Source organism: Hibiscus syriacus, unplaced genomic scaffold (genome assembly GCF_006381635.1).
Source record: "Hibiscus syriacus cultivar Baekdansim isolate YM2019G1 unplaced genomic scaffold, ASM638163v2 tig00111220_pilon, whole genome shotgun sequence".
Classification (NCBI taxonomy): domain Eukaryota; kingdom Viridiplantae; phylum Streptophyta; class Magnoliopsida; order Malvales; family Malvaceae; genus Hibiscus; species Hibiscus syriacus.
In genome coordinates, this window is record NW_024063024.1 from 980,574 (window position 1) to 997,122 (window position 16,549).

The 16,549-nt window shown below is 33.6% G+C and overlaps 2 protein-coding genes across 6 annotated transcripts; both read left to right on the forward strand.

Annotated features, from left to right (window-relative positions):
• The first annotated feature begins 1,567 nt into the window (after nucleotides 1-1,567).
• LOC120156387 lies at nucleotides 1,568-5,511 on the forward strand. The gene is made up of 6 exons (XM_039167706.1): nucleotides 1,568-1,839; nucleotides 1,932-2,235; nucleotides 2,273-2,989; nucleotides 4,269-4,682; nucleotides 4,754-4,962; nucleotides 5,059-5,511. The coding sequence occupies exons 3-6, from the start codon at nucleotides 2,335-2,337 to the stop codon at nucleotides 5,317-5,319; spliced, it is 1,539 nt and encodes a 512-aa protein (XP_039023637.1). The 5' UTR covers nucleotides 1,568-1,839; nucleotides 1,932-2,235; nucleotides 2,273-2,334; the 3' UTR covers nucleotides 5,320-5,511.
• Nucleotides 5,512-9,165: 3,654 nt separating this feature from the next.
• LOC120156386 (protein IQ-DOMAIN 31-like) lies at nucleotides 9,166-14,087 on the forward strand. Of its 5 annotated transcripts, none has more exons than XM_039167702.1 (8): nucleotides 9,166-9,193; nucleotides 9,341-9,391; nucleotides 9,869-10,010; nucleotides 10,095-10,385; nucleotides 11,108-11,308; nucleotides 11,569-11,652; nucleotides 12,434-13,397; nucleotides 13,755-14,087. In XM_039167702.1, the coding sequence occupies exons 3-8, from the start codon at nucleotides 9,921-9,923 to the stop codon at nucleotides 13,784-13,786; spliced, it is 1,662 nt and encodes a 553-aa protein (XP_039023633.1). In that variant the 5' UTR covers nucleotides 9,166-9,193; nucleotides 9,341-9,391; nucleotides 9,869-9,920; the 3' UTR covers nucleotides 13,787-14,087. The 5 variants fall into 5 exon arrangements, with proteins under 5 accessions (XP_039023633.1, XP_039023634.1, XP_039023635.1 ...); XM_039167703.1 differs by having other exon boundaries at nucleotides 9,176-9,193; nucleotides 9,350-9,391; XM_039167704.1 differs by lacking the exon at nucleotides 9,341-9,391 and having other exon boundaries at nucleotides 9,177-9,193.
• Nucleotides 14,088-16,549: the final 2,462 nt, after the last annotated feature.

The window sequence follows — 16,549 nt, forward strand, 5'->3', positions numbered from 1 at the left end:
GCATACTTGACATCAATTAAATTAAAAATAGACAAAAGTTTCATTAAAATAAAATATATTTCGTGGATTTAAGGCCCTCAAACTTTTGTGGAAAAAAAATTAGGGTAGCCCATAATTTTTTTTCTTGTACTCAGTGTGATCTTTAAACTAAGAAAATTCAATTTAATCTTTTGATCAACGAAATCAAACGTTGATAGTAAGGACACTTACTTAACAGTTCATAAAGCTTACATGACAATTTATAATGTTGATGTGATAGTTCACGATGTTGTCATGATAATACAAGATGGATAATGATGTGGTAGATGTGCTTAATTAATTATTTAACAAAGTGCAAGGGCCTAATTGATTTGTTTAGAATGTTTGAAGACTTATTTAATTTTTTTTAAATTACTTATATAAAACCACTAAAGAATTAAATTATTAAAAAAACCAGTTCAAAGATCCCATTGAGAGTAAAAAAAATTGAGGGACCACATTGATTTTTATGTAAAAATTTGAGATTTTCAGATACCATTAAATCAAAAAATTGTTGTTAGAAAACTCGTGTAAGTTAAGTTAAAATTCTAAATGATGTGTTTTTGTTTTTAAATTTTCAAAACAATTTTAATGGAAATATTGTTTATTTTCCTTCCGGTAACTAGGAATGTGAATGTCTATCCTAATTTCTCCAATTGCTGCTCTCTTTACGCACCAACTCCTGTAGTTCTACCGGAGGTACAGGTACTTTGTGTTGTAAAGTTGATTCGCCTTGTGTCAATTTGGCCATTCCGTCTGCTATTCGGTTTCCCTCCCGATGTGTATGGCCAATCTTAATCTCCCATTTTCTCTTCATAAGTACGTCGATATGATAGCGTAGTGTTGATTCTATTGCTGAAGTAGTTTTTTCTTTCAGGTTCTTCCACACAATCATGTTATCAACCTTAATTATAATCTTTTTCGCTCCCGTTTTCCCATATATTCTTGAGTCCTTCCAACACTCCCCATAATTCAGCCCCTAATACAGAGCATGCACCGATGTTTTTGTAATATCCTAGCTCCCAACAGCCTTCCTTAAAAGTCATCTAATTTTACAACTAAATATATTTTTTATAATAATTTTTTAGAAAATAAAAATATTTTTTATTTTTATTTTTAAAATCAAACGTACTCTAAATATTTTAATTACCATATGAATTTAAGCGCTAACTAAAGATTGATGTTAACAGGTCAAGCTTTTATCGCTATTGATGAAGTTATTTGTTACCTAATAAAATGATCTCATATATTTATCAAATTCCCACGTTGGGTTAAAATTAAAATAGACTTTATAAATGGTTATAAAAAGAAAAGAAAACTTTAACTCCAAACACCGACCAAATCCCATAATATAATTCATCAAAAAGAAAGAGCCTTTCACTCAAACAAAGAGTTCTAACATTAATTCATAAAAAAAATTGAAGTTAAACTTTATTATAAATTTTGTTCACAAATAAAATATAATTTTATCATTATATTAATTTGTAACTTTTAATTTTATAAAAATAAATAAATCATATATCATTTTTCCCGTTAGACAATTAGCTTTCTTTTTTTCATTTGTCTAAAATAAATGTCCTGGCCAAAGTTTTCGCCTTTCGTCAATCAACTTAGCTCCAAAGATTCCACTTTCTTAACAAGTGGACCGTCCTACTTCTTTTGTAGCTTTGCTTAAGATCGAGAAATGAGAGGGTTGATCGAATCAATGGGTGCCAACAGATTCATCATGTTGAAAATAATCCATTTTGATTTCGTTTTTGTGTTTCGAGTCGTTAATTCCTTCTGGGTTTTTCTCTTCAAGTTCATTGAATCATTCTTCAGGTATTACCTCTCTGTTTTATGTTTTTTCTTTTTAAAGTGTTATATTTCCTTTTTAGTTAATGCTTGTCTCTGTTTGTTCGGGTCTTTTCCAGGTTGCCAATCAATGGATACCTTGAGGATTTGGGCTCAAACTTTTATGAGTTCAACGAAAGACATAGAAATGATCATGTCGTTGACCAAGGAAACAGAGGAGAGAGTTCTGCCATGGCGGCGAGCACTAGCAAGTATGAGTTTATGTATAGAAAAAGTATTAGTGGATTCATTGAAGAATCAAAGACAAAGAGCTTTACCATGCATGAGCTCTATATGGGTTCAAATGACTCTGCCGATTGCAATGGTGGAATCCTTGATTCATCGGACTCTGTCGGTGCTGATATTGGGAACGTCGAGGTTGAGGTGCAGAGAGCAGAGGAAGCAAATGCTGTTTACAAAGACAAAACAGAGGAATGTGCTCTGAGGTTTTCCTTTCAAAAGAGTTTCGACTTTGAGAAACATATGAAAGAAGAAGAAGAAGAGGATTTTTTCAGGAATTCACTTGTTGAAAGAACTATCGAGCAGCCAGAGCAAGACATCAAATATGTTGTTAGAGAAAAAACAAAGGAATCAGTTGAGAATTTCATTGCGAAGATTGAAACTGAAGATAATCAACTTGTTTCAGAGAAAACTGATGACTTTTTTGAGAGTTCCGTAATTGATAAGTATTTGGAAAAATGGCGCCAAGAAAACGTGGAACACGAAAACCATGAACGGAACACGAGGATTCCATGTGACAAAACAACAGTCTTTAAAGGGCCAATCAATCATGGAGAAACACAGTCTGAAAAAGATGATAAAGAAGCAGACCCAATGGTTTCCCCAGTAAAGACCAGAGGAAGAAACATGCAAGAAGATGAAGATTCAGAGTTTGGTTCGGAGCATGATGATGATTTGATGGAGCGGCTGAAAATGGAAGTGAAGATTGCGAGAACAGGTGGACTTGCTACTATTTTCGAAGATTTCGAGTCCCCAAAGATGGTGATTGGGCCACTGCAAATTGACGAAAGATATGATCACAAACATCATATTGCTGAAATCCAACAGGTTTACAAGAGCTACTCTCATAAGATGAGGAAACTTGACATTCTGAATTCCCAGACCATGCATGCAATCAGTAAGTATTACTACTAATTACCTTTTTTTTTATTAAAGTTTTTGAATTCTTCATTTTTTTTATGCAATCTCTAAATCTACTCATAATTTTATCTTATATACTTAAGCATGTTAAAATTGACACTGGTGTCAAGTGAAATAATTTGTACTAATGATAAAAATATTGACGTTAGTATCATTTCAGAGTAAGGATTTACTGAACCGTAAAAGCTAATGACTTTAAAGGCCAAATTATGGTTTGGTCCTTCTAATATGCTTAAAATTGAGATTTAATCACAATATTTTAATCTAACATAATTTGATTCTCTATTTTTAATAATATAATTCAAATAGACAACACCATTAACCCTTTTGGTTTAAAATGATCGTATTTTTTAATTTGCTTCCATTGTGAAAAAAGTAGAGTACATCGAAAGTCGTTGAACTGTACACAAACAATCATTTTGATCACTTGACTTTCAAAACTTATAGAACGATCATTAAATTTATCAATTTATTAGAAAATGGTCACTGAAATGTTGTAATAAGTGTAAAAGTTTGACGAATTTAGTCACCATTTTTGTAAAAGTTTGATAAAATTTAATGATCATTTTATAATAATTCGATAAAATTTAACGATTATTTTGTAACTTTTAAGAGTTCAGTAACCAAAACTATTATTTGAGAATAGTTCAGTGACCTCTAATTTACTTTACCTTGAAAAATCCATATAAACATAATAAGTTAGAATAGGTGTTTTAAGAAGAAAAAAAAACTTGTAAACAGTCTTCTATCTAGAATTGTATCAAATTAAATTAGAAAGACTAAATTCAAATTTATGTATGATAGAGGGACCAAAATTAAAAGTTAACCTTTTTAACAATTGCAATCGTTCTAGACCATTAATCAAATAATTTTGGGTCCATGTTGTCTCATATAATCTAAGGGCTTCAAATAGCATAAGATACCACCTAGCTTCCCATATTTATTAACCTATGGAGGCTATTGTCTTCTTTCTCCTTTTAAGAAAGAGATATTTTGAAAGAACTCAATTGCTTGGTGGGTCTCTATCCCCTCTTTACTCCCATCACTATTTCACTAACAAATGTGCATCCAATTTCTTTTCACAAATCCATGATGCCATTAGATTGTTCTCTCTTAGAGGTGCATATTCATTGTTAGATTGTGCTCTCTTAAAGCCATCCGATGATATCTATCAACCCATGTCTTAAGATTCTAAGGTACCCTAAAAGAACATGTCTTAAGATTCTAAATCCCCCTTGTTGGATGTGATTACTTAGGTTTACTTCAACTAAAAGATGTACCGATTCAACTGAGCACACTTGCAAAATCTTCAGCACCAGCAATTAAGTCACTTCATAAAGCCTTGTCATTCAGACGAAGGAAGGCTGGAGCTGACCCAACCACGAAGTTGATTAGAGGTTTGCACAATGACTCTGAGACAGTCTATGTTGGACAAATATGTCTTTCTTGGACAATACTCCATTGGCAATTTGGACAAGTGAAGAAGTTGTTGGAATGTAACACCCTTGGTGTTCATCGGTATAACCAAGTTGCTGGTGAATTCCAACGTTTTCAAGTCATTTTGCAAAGATTCTTAGAGGACGAACCGTTTCGAACCGGATCCAGAGTTGAAAATTATGTCAACTACCGATGTTTGGTTCGACATCTTCTTCAGGTTCCGGTTATCAAAGGTAGTCTATACAATCTCCAACATGTGTTTTAAGTTTAGCCTCTAAAACAAATATTGGATATGCTCTTGCAGATGATTGCTCAAAGTATAAGGAAGATGCAGTCTCAAGTGAGATGCTAAAAGATATCATTGAGGAATCAATGCATGTTTTCTGGGAATTCCTCCGAGCCAATAAAGACGAACCAAATTCGACCTCCAAGGCTCCGTTTCAATCACAGGTTGCTCCGCATGACCCTATCGATCTCGATCTCTTGATGGATGTTAAAACAGATCTTCAAAAGGTTTGATTAATTGTTTCCCTGAACCTCTTTGAATACATTTCTTTTTTTTTGTTTTATCAATCCGAATTCTAAATTTTCATTCCCATATTATTGCAGAAGGAGAAAAGGCTTAAGGAGATCCAGAGAGGCACCAACTGTATAATAAAGAAGTTCCAAAGGCAACAACATCAAGGGAATCTATTAGATCATGCATTGTTCATCGCTCACGTTGAACTGAAATTGGTTTTGAGAGTGATAAACATGTCGAAAATAAACTCGGATCAGTTAGTTTGGTGCCATGAGAGATTACAAAGGATTAACTTTATTAGTGGCAGGAAGATAGAGATAGAGCCCTCATTCACACTGTTCCCATGTTAACAATGGCCACCACTGCCACACTGTTGTAAATACGTGTCTTATTTATGGCAGACGAAGCAATACAAAGATATTGACATTTTGACACAGAAAAGAAAAAAGAGATCTTTTACAAGTTGGTCTTCAGACTTGTGCGAAGAATATCCTGTACAATCAATTCAACTATAATGGAATATGTTAAATGATGGAGCTCAAGGCCTTCTACAGTTTGAGAAATGCCATGGTTTATTGAAGCAAAAACACATATATTTGTATATTAGGCTCAAAGTTGAAAGCTTTGAATCCAAAGAGTACATATGTGTGTGTATATATATATATATATATAATTTTAATCAGTTGCATGCATGTATTTCGATTATTATATCCACTAACCTTGCCTTTATAGTTAAGGCTTTGTATGTTCATCGTTCTAATCAGTGTCTGGTGCTACCCAGAGTTCCCCCAAACACTTCAGTAACCTTGACCCTTCAACCAATCAGAGTAGATACGAAACAGAATACATACATGAGAAGTTATTTGATCATGGCGTTTGGGGGATTAGAGATGATGAGATAGAGAATATTCTCGAGCTGTGGATTTGAGTTCTCCCCACACTTTTCCTACACTTATGTCATTGTCGTAGTTTAGAAAGTGTTGTATTCATGCATTGCTCGTAGTAACTTCAATATATCTGCATGAATGTTTATCTAGGAGTTGCCTGTATGAATGTTTAACAACTAGGATTCTATGGGGGTGAAGAAAGAAATGCTGGATGGAGAATAAACATACTTAGGGCTAGAATTTTATGCAACTTATTGACCTGAAAATCTTTCCCAAGGATGTATCTAGTCTGTTATTGCGTCTAGATTATTTTTTCCCCAAGGGAGTTATCCGAACATATTCTGTCTCACAGGAATCAAACCAAACAATCAGCAATACTGAAAACAATTGAGGTTCATCAGCAGATGCTTCCACATGAAGCAACCAGGACCAGGAGACAAGCTATCTCTATTACACATACAAATGGTATTCGCAAAGAGGATTAATTGTCCCAATAAAGGAAAATCTGGCAACCTGTGTATTCTACGATGTTTGTATATTTTTCACAATTTATAATCATGTTTAAGATCTCACAGATAGAAGCTTATGGTCTAACTGAAATGCCAATTAACATTGCTAATCAACTTTTAATTCAGTGGTTGTGCTGATTGTTTCATTCAGCAAGAGAGAAGTCCGTGGCAAGTGAACATAGACGCTAGTATGGGATAAATGGGAGGTAAAAGAATCCAAGTGGTGTCCGTTGATTGTTGTTGTACAATCAACCAAATGTCTCTTTCCAGCTTTATTCTATTGGTATACCCTTCATTTTGCCTCAAACATTGGGCATGTTCAATTCCAACAACGTGAAAGCTAAGCTTATTGAACCTTGCCTATATAGAGTGAAGTGAACCCTGCGTGCAAAATGTTGGTACGAGAAAGGAGAGGTCAGGTGTTCCCTGGAGTTCCCCTGATCACTTCACTGGGGGCTATTGTAAGTGAGGAAATCTTGTCCCACTGAAGTGTTTGGGGGAACTCTGGGAGATAGTTGCCACTGCTTATCCTTAGCTACAACAAACACTGTCGGAGGCAAGTTTTTGAAACCCTTGTCTTCCATGCGTGGTCATCAATATTGCAGATATTGTATGTCAATATATTGTTGAAGTGTTCCTTTTTGCCATAGCTAGAGTGCTAGACGGTCTCTGACTATTGCCTGGGACCAAGGTTGTGATAGTCTAAAGGTGGTGCTGCTGGTGCCGCTTGTGAGCGAATGAGCAAACAGCTCTGAGAATCCAATGTAACTGGTATTAAGAGGCCAAAATTGTTCGCACCTCCCGAGATATGTAATCAAGGTTGCTAAGTTGGGTTTCCACACAGTTTAATTTGTAATTTCGGCACAAAAGTATCAATCAATCAAATCAATGTTTAATAACCACCCTTAGTGGAGCTAATCATTCTAGTCCATGAAGAAAGTAAATCTCATCAGGTAGTAACCACCCTTATTAGGCAAAAGTGCCCATATAAAGCATGTGGGATAAATTATGTTTTTCATAATTCAATCTTTGTATTCTTTGTATCAATCAATTCAATCTTTGTATTCTTTCTATTATAATTACTAAAATTTAAAATCTTAAATTATGCTTGCAAGGATTGGCTAATGTATTATTTATAATAGGATAAATTATGTTTTTCATAACTCAACTTTATTTGTGTTCTTATTTTGGTCATTTAACTTTAAAAATTTTAATTTTATCACTCAACTTTCAACTTTCTCATGTTTTGATTGTTTTACCGCTGAGGACCTCTAGAGAGAATAACTTTCCCTTTTATCACTGAGACCACTTGATGGATTTTTTTTTCATTTTATGAGAAAACTCATGAATTTCTCCTGAAACGTAATTTTTTTGGTCCCTTTGATTTTATAATACTGAAAAATCTTCTTCCATATCTCAATGGTGGAAAGATGGAGGAAAAGTAGATAACTTATATATTTTGATTTCACATTGATCGAATGATAAAGATTATAAATCAAAGTCATTTTTATGGGTTTTAAGTTGAATTTTGTGATCTTTAAATAAATTCTGAAAAAATCTAAATTGATAGAATAGTAGAGAATAATAGGGCGTGTTAGTCAATATTTTAGTGAAGTGTGATAGATAAAACACTGAAAAATAAATTTCAATTTTTAAAAATGGACTTGCCATATATATATATATACACACACATATAGTGGAATGGAAAAATAACAATAAATATTTAAAATTATTATAATTAATTTTTTAAAAAATATATAAAAATATGACTAAGATTAATTAATTAATTAAATGGTCAAATATGGATGATTATTTTAATATATTATTCTTCAACTTGGATTTACGTTTAAAAGGGTCCCACCTTTTAGGCTCATTTAAAACCGAAAACGACACATTATGCCAATCGTGCGACATCCTTAATATACGGTTAAAGAAATGTACTATCAGTTTTATTTTTTTAACAAAACCGATAAAAATTACTGGAAACATTATTATTTCTACTTAAAACATTATTATTTTTTAACATTTCTGGTAAAGTGCTCAATAATAACAAAATCGATAGAAAAAAATAACAAAATCGGTAGTACTTTTCCGGATATATTAACAAAACCGGTAAAATGCCCAATAATAACAAAACCAGTAGAAATAATAATGTTTCTAGTAATTTTTTACCGGTTTTATTAAAAAAAATAATAACAAAACCGATAACTCATTTCTTTAACCATATATTAAGGTTACCGCACGTGAGACTTTCCCGCGGATCACATTACCCAAATATTTATAGTTTACACCATCTTCTCGTGGTTTATTTTACCCATTTTTTAGTTAATTTCGTAAATTGCACATTCATATTATAACATTTAATTTTTTAAATATTTTAATTTAATCTTAAAATTATTAATATTTTTCAATCGGATTATTTTATCATTCTAGATTTAAATATTAATTTATTAATTTTTATATTATAATATCTTTTTACGTATTAGCTTCAAATTATTCATACAATATCTAAATTAATATTTATATTTTACTTCATATCTGAACTTGTATTTAATGTTCAACAGATAGATCGATAAAAAAATCTAATTAAAGCAACATTAATAATTTGATATTCCTATTAGAATGTTTTAGATTTTATGAATCAATTTAAAATTTAGAGATAATTTAGGGATGTCAAGTGCAATTAACTCTTTGATTTTTGCAGGCCATTTTCATCTATTTCTTAGCTTAGCATCAATTTAATTTGAAATTCAGTCCCCAGTCCACTGCCCGGCCGAAAAAACAAAAGAAATTGCTGGAGAATCTTGTTGTTCGAGGAATCCATCGCGGTACGATCTTCAATGCTTCAGTTTTTTTATTTGTTCTTGCTATTACACTTTCTTTCCTTTTTTGAAGCTTGAAACAATAGTTTTAAATATGAACACGAGATTCGTTCTTCAGATCTCTGAATGATTACCATTTACATTTCTCCCCAGGAGTGGCAGCTTACTAGCGAACTAAAGCTTCAAGTTTGCTGCATTTTTCAGGTAAAAGCTTTTGACTTCCAGTTCCACCGACACGCTCTCTCTCTCTCTCCCCCTCTATTTGAATTTTATTTACTGGTTTTAGCTATATTATTTTCCTTCACTTAAGTAGACGTGGACTAATGTCATTAGTCTTTTTCTTTGTACTGTTAAGATTACGATTTTTTTTTTTAAATTACCGTAAATTTTCCAACTTTCTTGGCTTTATTTTGCTTGTGTAAGTTCTACAGGTTCAGTTGCTATCCGGTTCGTATCAATTTGTGTTTTTCTTATTGAATTATATTTTCGTCTTTTATTGTAACTTACGAGCTATTGATTATGTAGTGTAGTAACATTTTGACCGCCATTAATTACAAACTGTTAAAAGACATTGAGAACATTTGGTTGTTTTAAAATGCTATATTCTTTTTAAAGAACTTTCATTTATTTTAATACTAACATGCTAAATTCTGAGGTTTTAGTTGGGCATGACTTTTGCAGACTTCCAGATTTTGAAACTTGGGATTTTAATTTATTTCTGGGCTCAATTGACATGGGAAAATCTCCAGCAAAATGGATCAAGACCTTGCTTCTTGGGAAGAAATCTTCAAAGTCCAATTTCTCAAAAGGAAGAGAGAAGCTGGTAAGATAGCACTGACTATCTTCAAATAGTAATTAGCACTTTAAGATCAGAAATGCTGTATATTCTAATTGTTGTTATGTGCAGAGTTCTGCAAATAAAGGCGAGGTTTTGGTTTCTTCAAAGGTAACTGTATCTGACCTATCAGCGGATTCTCCATCAATTTCAGCACCCATTCCAGTGAGCAGCGCTTGGATTGCGGTGGACTCTGAGAAGGGTATACCTGCCCAATTTCCAAATGATGGGGTAAATACTCCATCTCCAATAGCGGATGGAAATGATGCCACTGCTGGTGATTCTGGAAACCCAGAAGATCCTGAGAGGATTAGGCTTAACCAAGCTGCTGCGACAGCACAGGCTGCTTTCAGAGGTTATCTGGTAGCTACTCTCCCTTTAAAAGTTATTGTTATACTTAAAGGTCATGCAGGGTAATGAAGTTTGTTTACTACTATAGTCTTCTTTCAGTTGTGTGAAAGCTAATTACTTTTGGCGGCAACTTAACTTGAATGCATGTCATTGTTCTGCTTATTTTGCTTGAGTTGGCATTTGGGTGGTAATATTCAAACCTTGTCACTATGCATCATGCCTTATGTTGTTGGTCATGATTGTCTTTATTTAAAGTTAAGGATATGCAAGGATTGAATGAGATGTTATCGATTCATACTTTCATGGTATGCCAGACTCTACATTTGGCTGCTGCTTCTATGTTTTATATTTATTTCATACTCTCTTACTGTGTGTATTAAATTTAGCCCCTTGCTGTTGACAAAAACGAGCATAGGAAGTGTAAGTGAATGAAAATTCTTTGAGGGATTGATTACAATTTACAGTAACTTGGGTAGTCAACCACTCATTTGACTAAACTTGGTTTTCAGATTAATACATAGATCATTTTCATACAAATATACTGAAGTTTAGAGATATTTCAATCTGTAAATAATTGACCACCTACTGATTTATAGTTTTTATATGACTTTTAAATGCAAAATTTGAAAAGTATGGGTAGAATCTGCTGTCAACTTATGCATGTCCTTATATTAGGATTATTATCCTCCCTAAAATTGTGTAGCTTTATTGATGACAATATGAAATGTTGGAAGGCTCGCCGGGCATTTCGAACTCTCAAGGGCATCATAAGGCTGCAAGCACTTATTCGTGGTCACTTGGTTAGAAGACAAACTGTTGCTACTTTATGCTGTACATGGGGAATTGTTAAGTTGCAAGCACTAGCTCGTGGTCAAAAGGTCAGATGTTCAAATATTGCCATTGACGTACAGGAAAAACATCGAAGACTGCTTCAGGTGATCTTTCTAACTGACCAATGGATGATGGCTTGCTTGCCCCTTCTTGCTATCCTGACAAAAACTTAACCACCACCTTGTACACCCTAGTTATATTTATTGTTTTTGTAAAGGGTCTATGAGAATAAAGGTATTTTTGTGTGTGATTATATCGATATTAACATGGGCACTGATATAGTCACCCTGCAATAATAATGTGGCATTTTGAGTAGCTAATTACACAACATGCTTCTAAGCTAGCTATTTTTTATTTATTTAAGCAGGGCTCTAAAAGCGTGGACTCTGTCAGAGTGAGCACATCTTCTAAGGTGAAGAACTTATCAAATAATGTGTTTGTTCAAAAGGTATGGTTTACTTTCTCGTACTACTATTGGATTCTGCTTACCATGTAAACAAGAACTTTGCTGATAGAAAGTTCATGATGTTTGGCCTTTAGTGGACATTTTCATGCTCCTAAAATTCCTGCTTTTGTGACCACGCTAGTTGTTTGATTCATATATTGTGAGCACATCACTGCTCCTATTTCTGGTGCTTCAAACTTGCACTTGTATTGCGGATATTCTTACTCTTTGTTGTCTTTAGTGTTTTTTTATTTTCCTCTGGGGTGCTTAATGTTTATGATATCAATACAATAGAGACATCTTTCCTATTTAAACCTGAGAGCCTCCATCGTTATCTTGGGTGCCTCCCATCTTTATCTTGAGAGCCTCCATGCCCGAGTCTTGCATCTCACCTTCTGAGAATCATGCCTATTATTTTGGGTGTCCCCCCTGCACTTCTTCTTCTTCTTTTTAAGCTTGTTTATCTATATGCCTTTTTCCTACTCTTTGTTCTTGATAATGCTTGCTTAATTTATTCTGCTCAGAGGACTTAAATCTTAGAAAATGCCTTTAATTATTTTGGGTCCCCACGTGTGGCACTTTCTGTTGAACATCATGAAATGATAAAAAAAAATCCTGTTATTCCAAGTGCTTAAACTTTAGAATTCTAGCATCATTAGTCAAATATTTTTGCATGAAAGATTTAGTTCTTCTCTTGGTTCCTTTTTCTTTGAGATGGGCAAACTTAGCGATGATTTTTTTCTTCTCCAAACTGTATGTGACTATGCATTTCCATCACTTTCAGCTTCTGGCCTCATCACCTTCCGTATTACCTCTACGGCTTCAGTATGGTCCAGAGGAACCCAACTCATCCTGGCAGTGGCTTCAACGATGGACAAAGTCACGTTTCTGGGAATCCACATCAACACCAAGTAGGAGTGGAAAGACAAAGCGTAGTGTTCGGAAAGTTTCCAATGCCAAAGTTGTCAATGGATGTAGTCATTCTACCTTGGAGCACGAGAAAAACAAACGAAGACTGAGGAGAGTTTCTGGCAACTCAGCTGTTGATTCAGTTCGGGAGCATCCACAAAATGAGCTTGGGAGGGTTAAGCGCAATTTAAGAAAGCTTTCTGACCCTTCAAAGGAGGTTGCTGATAAGTTTGAGGTTGTTAATGAGAAAACAAAGAAGCCTCTGAAAAAAGCTTCCAGTTCTAATAACCCTGATGTTTCAGAACAGGAATCTGCTGAGAAGATGAGCAATGTGACTGCAACAATATCAAAACTTTCAAATCTTGAGGCAGATCTGAAATTGTCTTCAGAAGATGCTTCTCTTAATGAACCTAACGTCTGTCCTGCTGTTGATTTGCCACCTGCTGAAAACAATGGTAAAATTGAGCACATGTCAGTGACAGGGGAGTCGAACTCTAAGGATGAGCAGGTCAGTGATGAGGGCTCAAAAGCAAACCAAAGAAGAGCTTCTTTCCCTGCAAAAATTAATAACCAGACAAATGGGTTTAATAACAATCCAAAAGTGCCCAGTTATATGGCACCAACTGAATCTGTAAAAGCTAGACTTAAGGGGCAAGGTTCCCCAAGGTTTACCCATGAGGTTGTTGAGAAAAATGAGTTAAACAGGCGATATTCTCTGCCATCTTCAACCAATAGTAATGCAAGTTCACTGTCCTCAAGTGCTCAAACACGGGTTCGAGTTGCTGGAAAAGGCGCTATCTCCAGTGACAAATCTCAATCATCCTCTAAAGATGTTAATGGTAAGCACTAAACACAACTTAACATTGGATGCTTTATGGCCTATGAATGTCAGTATTGCCTATGAATATGCTGCTTAGTTTTTCTCCATTCTTTAAGTAGGATATGGAAATTGACTCTTATCGTTGTACACAAGTTCATGTCTACATGTGTAGTTAAACAAGCTCTTGTGGTTCTTCAATGTAGTAATTAGCATGCAAGTTTCGGTTTGAGGATGGTATCCGAACTAGATAGTCATTTTCTTTGCTATATGAATCTTTATCAATATTCTTTTCTCATATTCAATTAAAGTAAGGTTCTCTCCCTGTATGCTGCTTCTGCATGATGACTATCCATTATTGTTGACTTGGAAATTTCAGATAAGGCGGTCAGAGCTGAGTGGAAGAGGTAATTTTTGGGCAAAGATTTGTTTCGTTGAAGTTCTCATGGAGTTCAGTCATAGATGCAACTTAATAGAAGTTCTGTTATGTGTTTTCATTTTGCACTTTGTATTGCGGATATAGTGTGCTTGGCGTATGCTTAAGTTTCCTTGGCACTTTCAGGAGTGTAGATGGGTAAATATTTTTTTGATGTTATGGTTGGTTATTTGGTTTATTTTGGTTCTTTTCTGTTTGTATGTATAATTTTTCGGATCCCCGTTTCATCCTTTTGTTCCATTTAATATCGAGACAAATATAGTGTGCTGATTTGCAGAGCTGGCTCTAAGAGATCTGGATGCATGTTTGGTACTGTAAGTTGTCTGTAGGGTTTACCGTATTCTGTATCCATAACACTAAGGTGGTGTTTGTTTTTGAAGAGGTAAAAGGTCTGCAGTCTGCGGACCACATCTGCAGACATCTGCAGCAGAAGAGGTGGACCAAAAGTCTGCAGTCTGCAAGAAGAAGACTGTTTGTTTTTTAACGTCTGCAGACTGCTAAAATAAACTGAAATATAAAATAAACTGATTTTTTAAACTTAAAAGAGTTTTGCAATATAATTTTAGTTTTACAATATTGGAATTTAAATAATTCATACAACTACAATAATAATTTTTTTTAGAAAAACAAACATCACTTTATTAATTCTATTATAAATCTCACATAATCACATGCATTATTAGTTTTATAAGTTTATAGAATAAAATTTATAAATGATCATTAAATTATATGATTTTTTTAAATATGCAATTATGTAATACTTTTAATTTTTTTAAATATATATTCATAATTTATTTTTATAATTATATGATATTTTTAGAATATACTTTTATAAATTATATGATTTCATATTTTGTAAATCTTAATTTTTTTTATATTTTTATACAAACACCATCTAAGCAATGTGGTTTAAATATTTACATTTTGTATAAAAAAAATTTAAATATAATTTAAAAATAACAAATCCAAAAAAAATATTATTTTTAAACTTAAATCAAAATAATTAAAATAAATATAAAATTTTAATAATATATAAAATAATTTATATGATATAAAATAAATTTAAAAATTTAATATTAAAATTAATATCTATAATATAATATTAAAAATTAATTTATTTAAAAAATTAATATTAAAATTAAAATCAAATATAATATAATATAAAATTAAATATAAAACCTCTTTGAAGAGGTTAGAAGACGTCTGTAGACATAAGTTCTGGTCTGCGCCGCGCAGACCACGAGCAGACGTTAGAAGAGCTTCTGTCTTCTAAAAAACAAACGGTCTGCGAAGCTCAATGTCTGTGCGTGGTCTGCGCGGCGCAGACATAAGAGCTTTGCAGACCTTACACAGTAAAAACAAACACCACCTAAGTCAAATCTCTCGTCCGATTACATTAGTAAATGTCTCGACATAAGAGGATTTTGTGGCTCCTTTCCTACACTTGTGTCAGTGTCGTAGTTTGAAAACTGTTATAAAGCTATGTTTATCTAGGAGTTGTCTTTATGTATGTTTAACGGCTCCTTAGATTCTATGGGTGTGAAGTAAACATGGTGGATGGAGAATAAAAGTAGAAATGGCTAGAATTTTATGCTACTTTTGACCTGAAAATCTTTCCCGGGGATCCATCCATCTAGTCTATTATTGCGTCTACATTAATCTTTGTCAATGGAGTTATCCCAGCATCTTCTGTCTCACGGGAATCAATGTCTAAACCAATAACATATCGTGAAAAAAATGGGATTTGTGGTGGATGCAGGAACAATTATGTATATATGTAAGATTCTAGGGTTATTGTCTTTATTATTATTATTATTATTATTATTATTTCTGTTTGAAACAATTTAATAACAGTTTTCTTAAGAAACAATTTAATACCAGAATGTTGAATGCAAAAATTGGAAATAATTACTCTTTTGATGCTATTACAAGATAATAACTGCAACTGCAACTAGTTTAGGTTTAATAAGAAACAAATCAAACCAAAACGAAATACTTATAGTTCATGTGTCTATTCAATAACAAAACCTGACTTAGCTTCAATGTCATTGTTAATGCTTTCAAACTCTAATGCCAAGACTGCCAAAGCACCTGTTATCAGTCTCCGGTTCCAAAAGTAATAGTCGCATCTTTAAATGTAAAGACAAAGCTTCACAATAATATCCCATGTTCAAGGCCGAATTTGTTGTTTCAAGTCCACGACACGATCGACAATTTCTTGAATGTGGATGCTATAAGAAGGAGAGGACGTGTTGATTCCGATGCTTGCGAGCATTGGAGCAAGCACTTGACCAAGTATGTGGCGGTTTTGCAAAAGAATGAGACTAAAACAAACAGTTTCTTGTGAGGAGAATGGGTTGATTGTAGAGGTGATGTAGTCGCCTGTTGTAGGATCAACACAAATAAGTTCTAGATCAACAATTAGTTGGATTCGGATGAATTGAGGAGATATGTGGTGGGTTTGTAGTTTAATCCCTAGTTGATAAAAAAAATATTTTTGTAGGAGATGGTGCCGTTTTAAGTTGACGTTTTCAGGAAGATGTCTACATAATCAGATCAACAGAGAAACTTCAGCTGGTCCGAATTCACAATCTTCGAAATGTAAATCATTGCTTTATTAATCACCCATTGCTTGTTGTATTAACCATGAATGATCCCATCATGTTGTTTTTCATTCATGATCCATCAAACCCTTGTAAAGATTAACAACGCAGTGCAACACGCCAAGAGAGAAACAA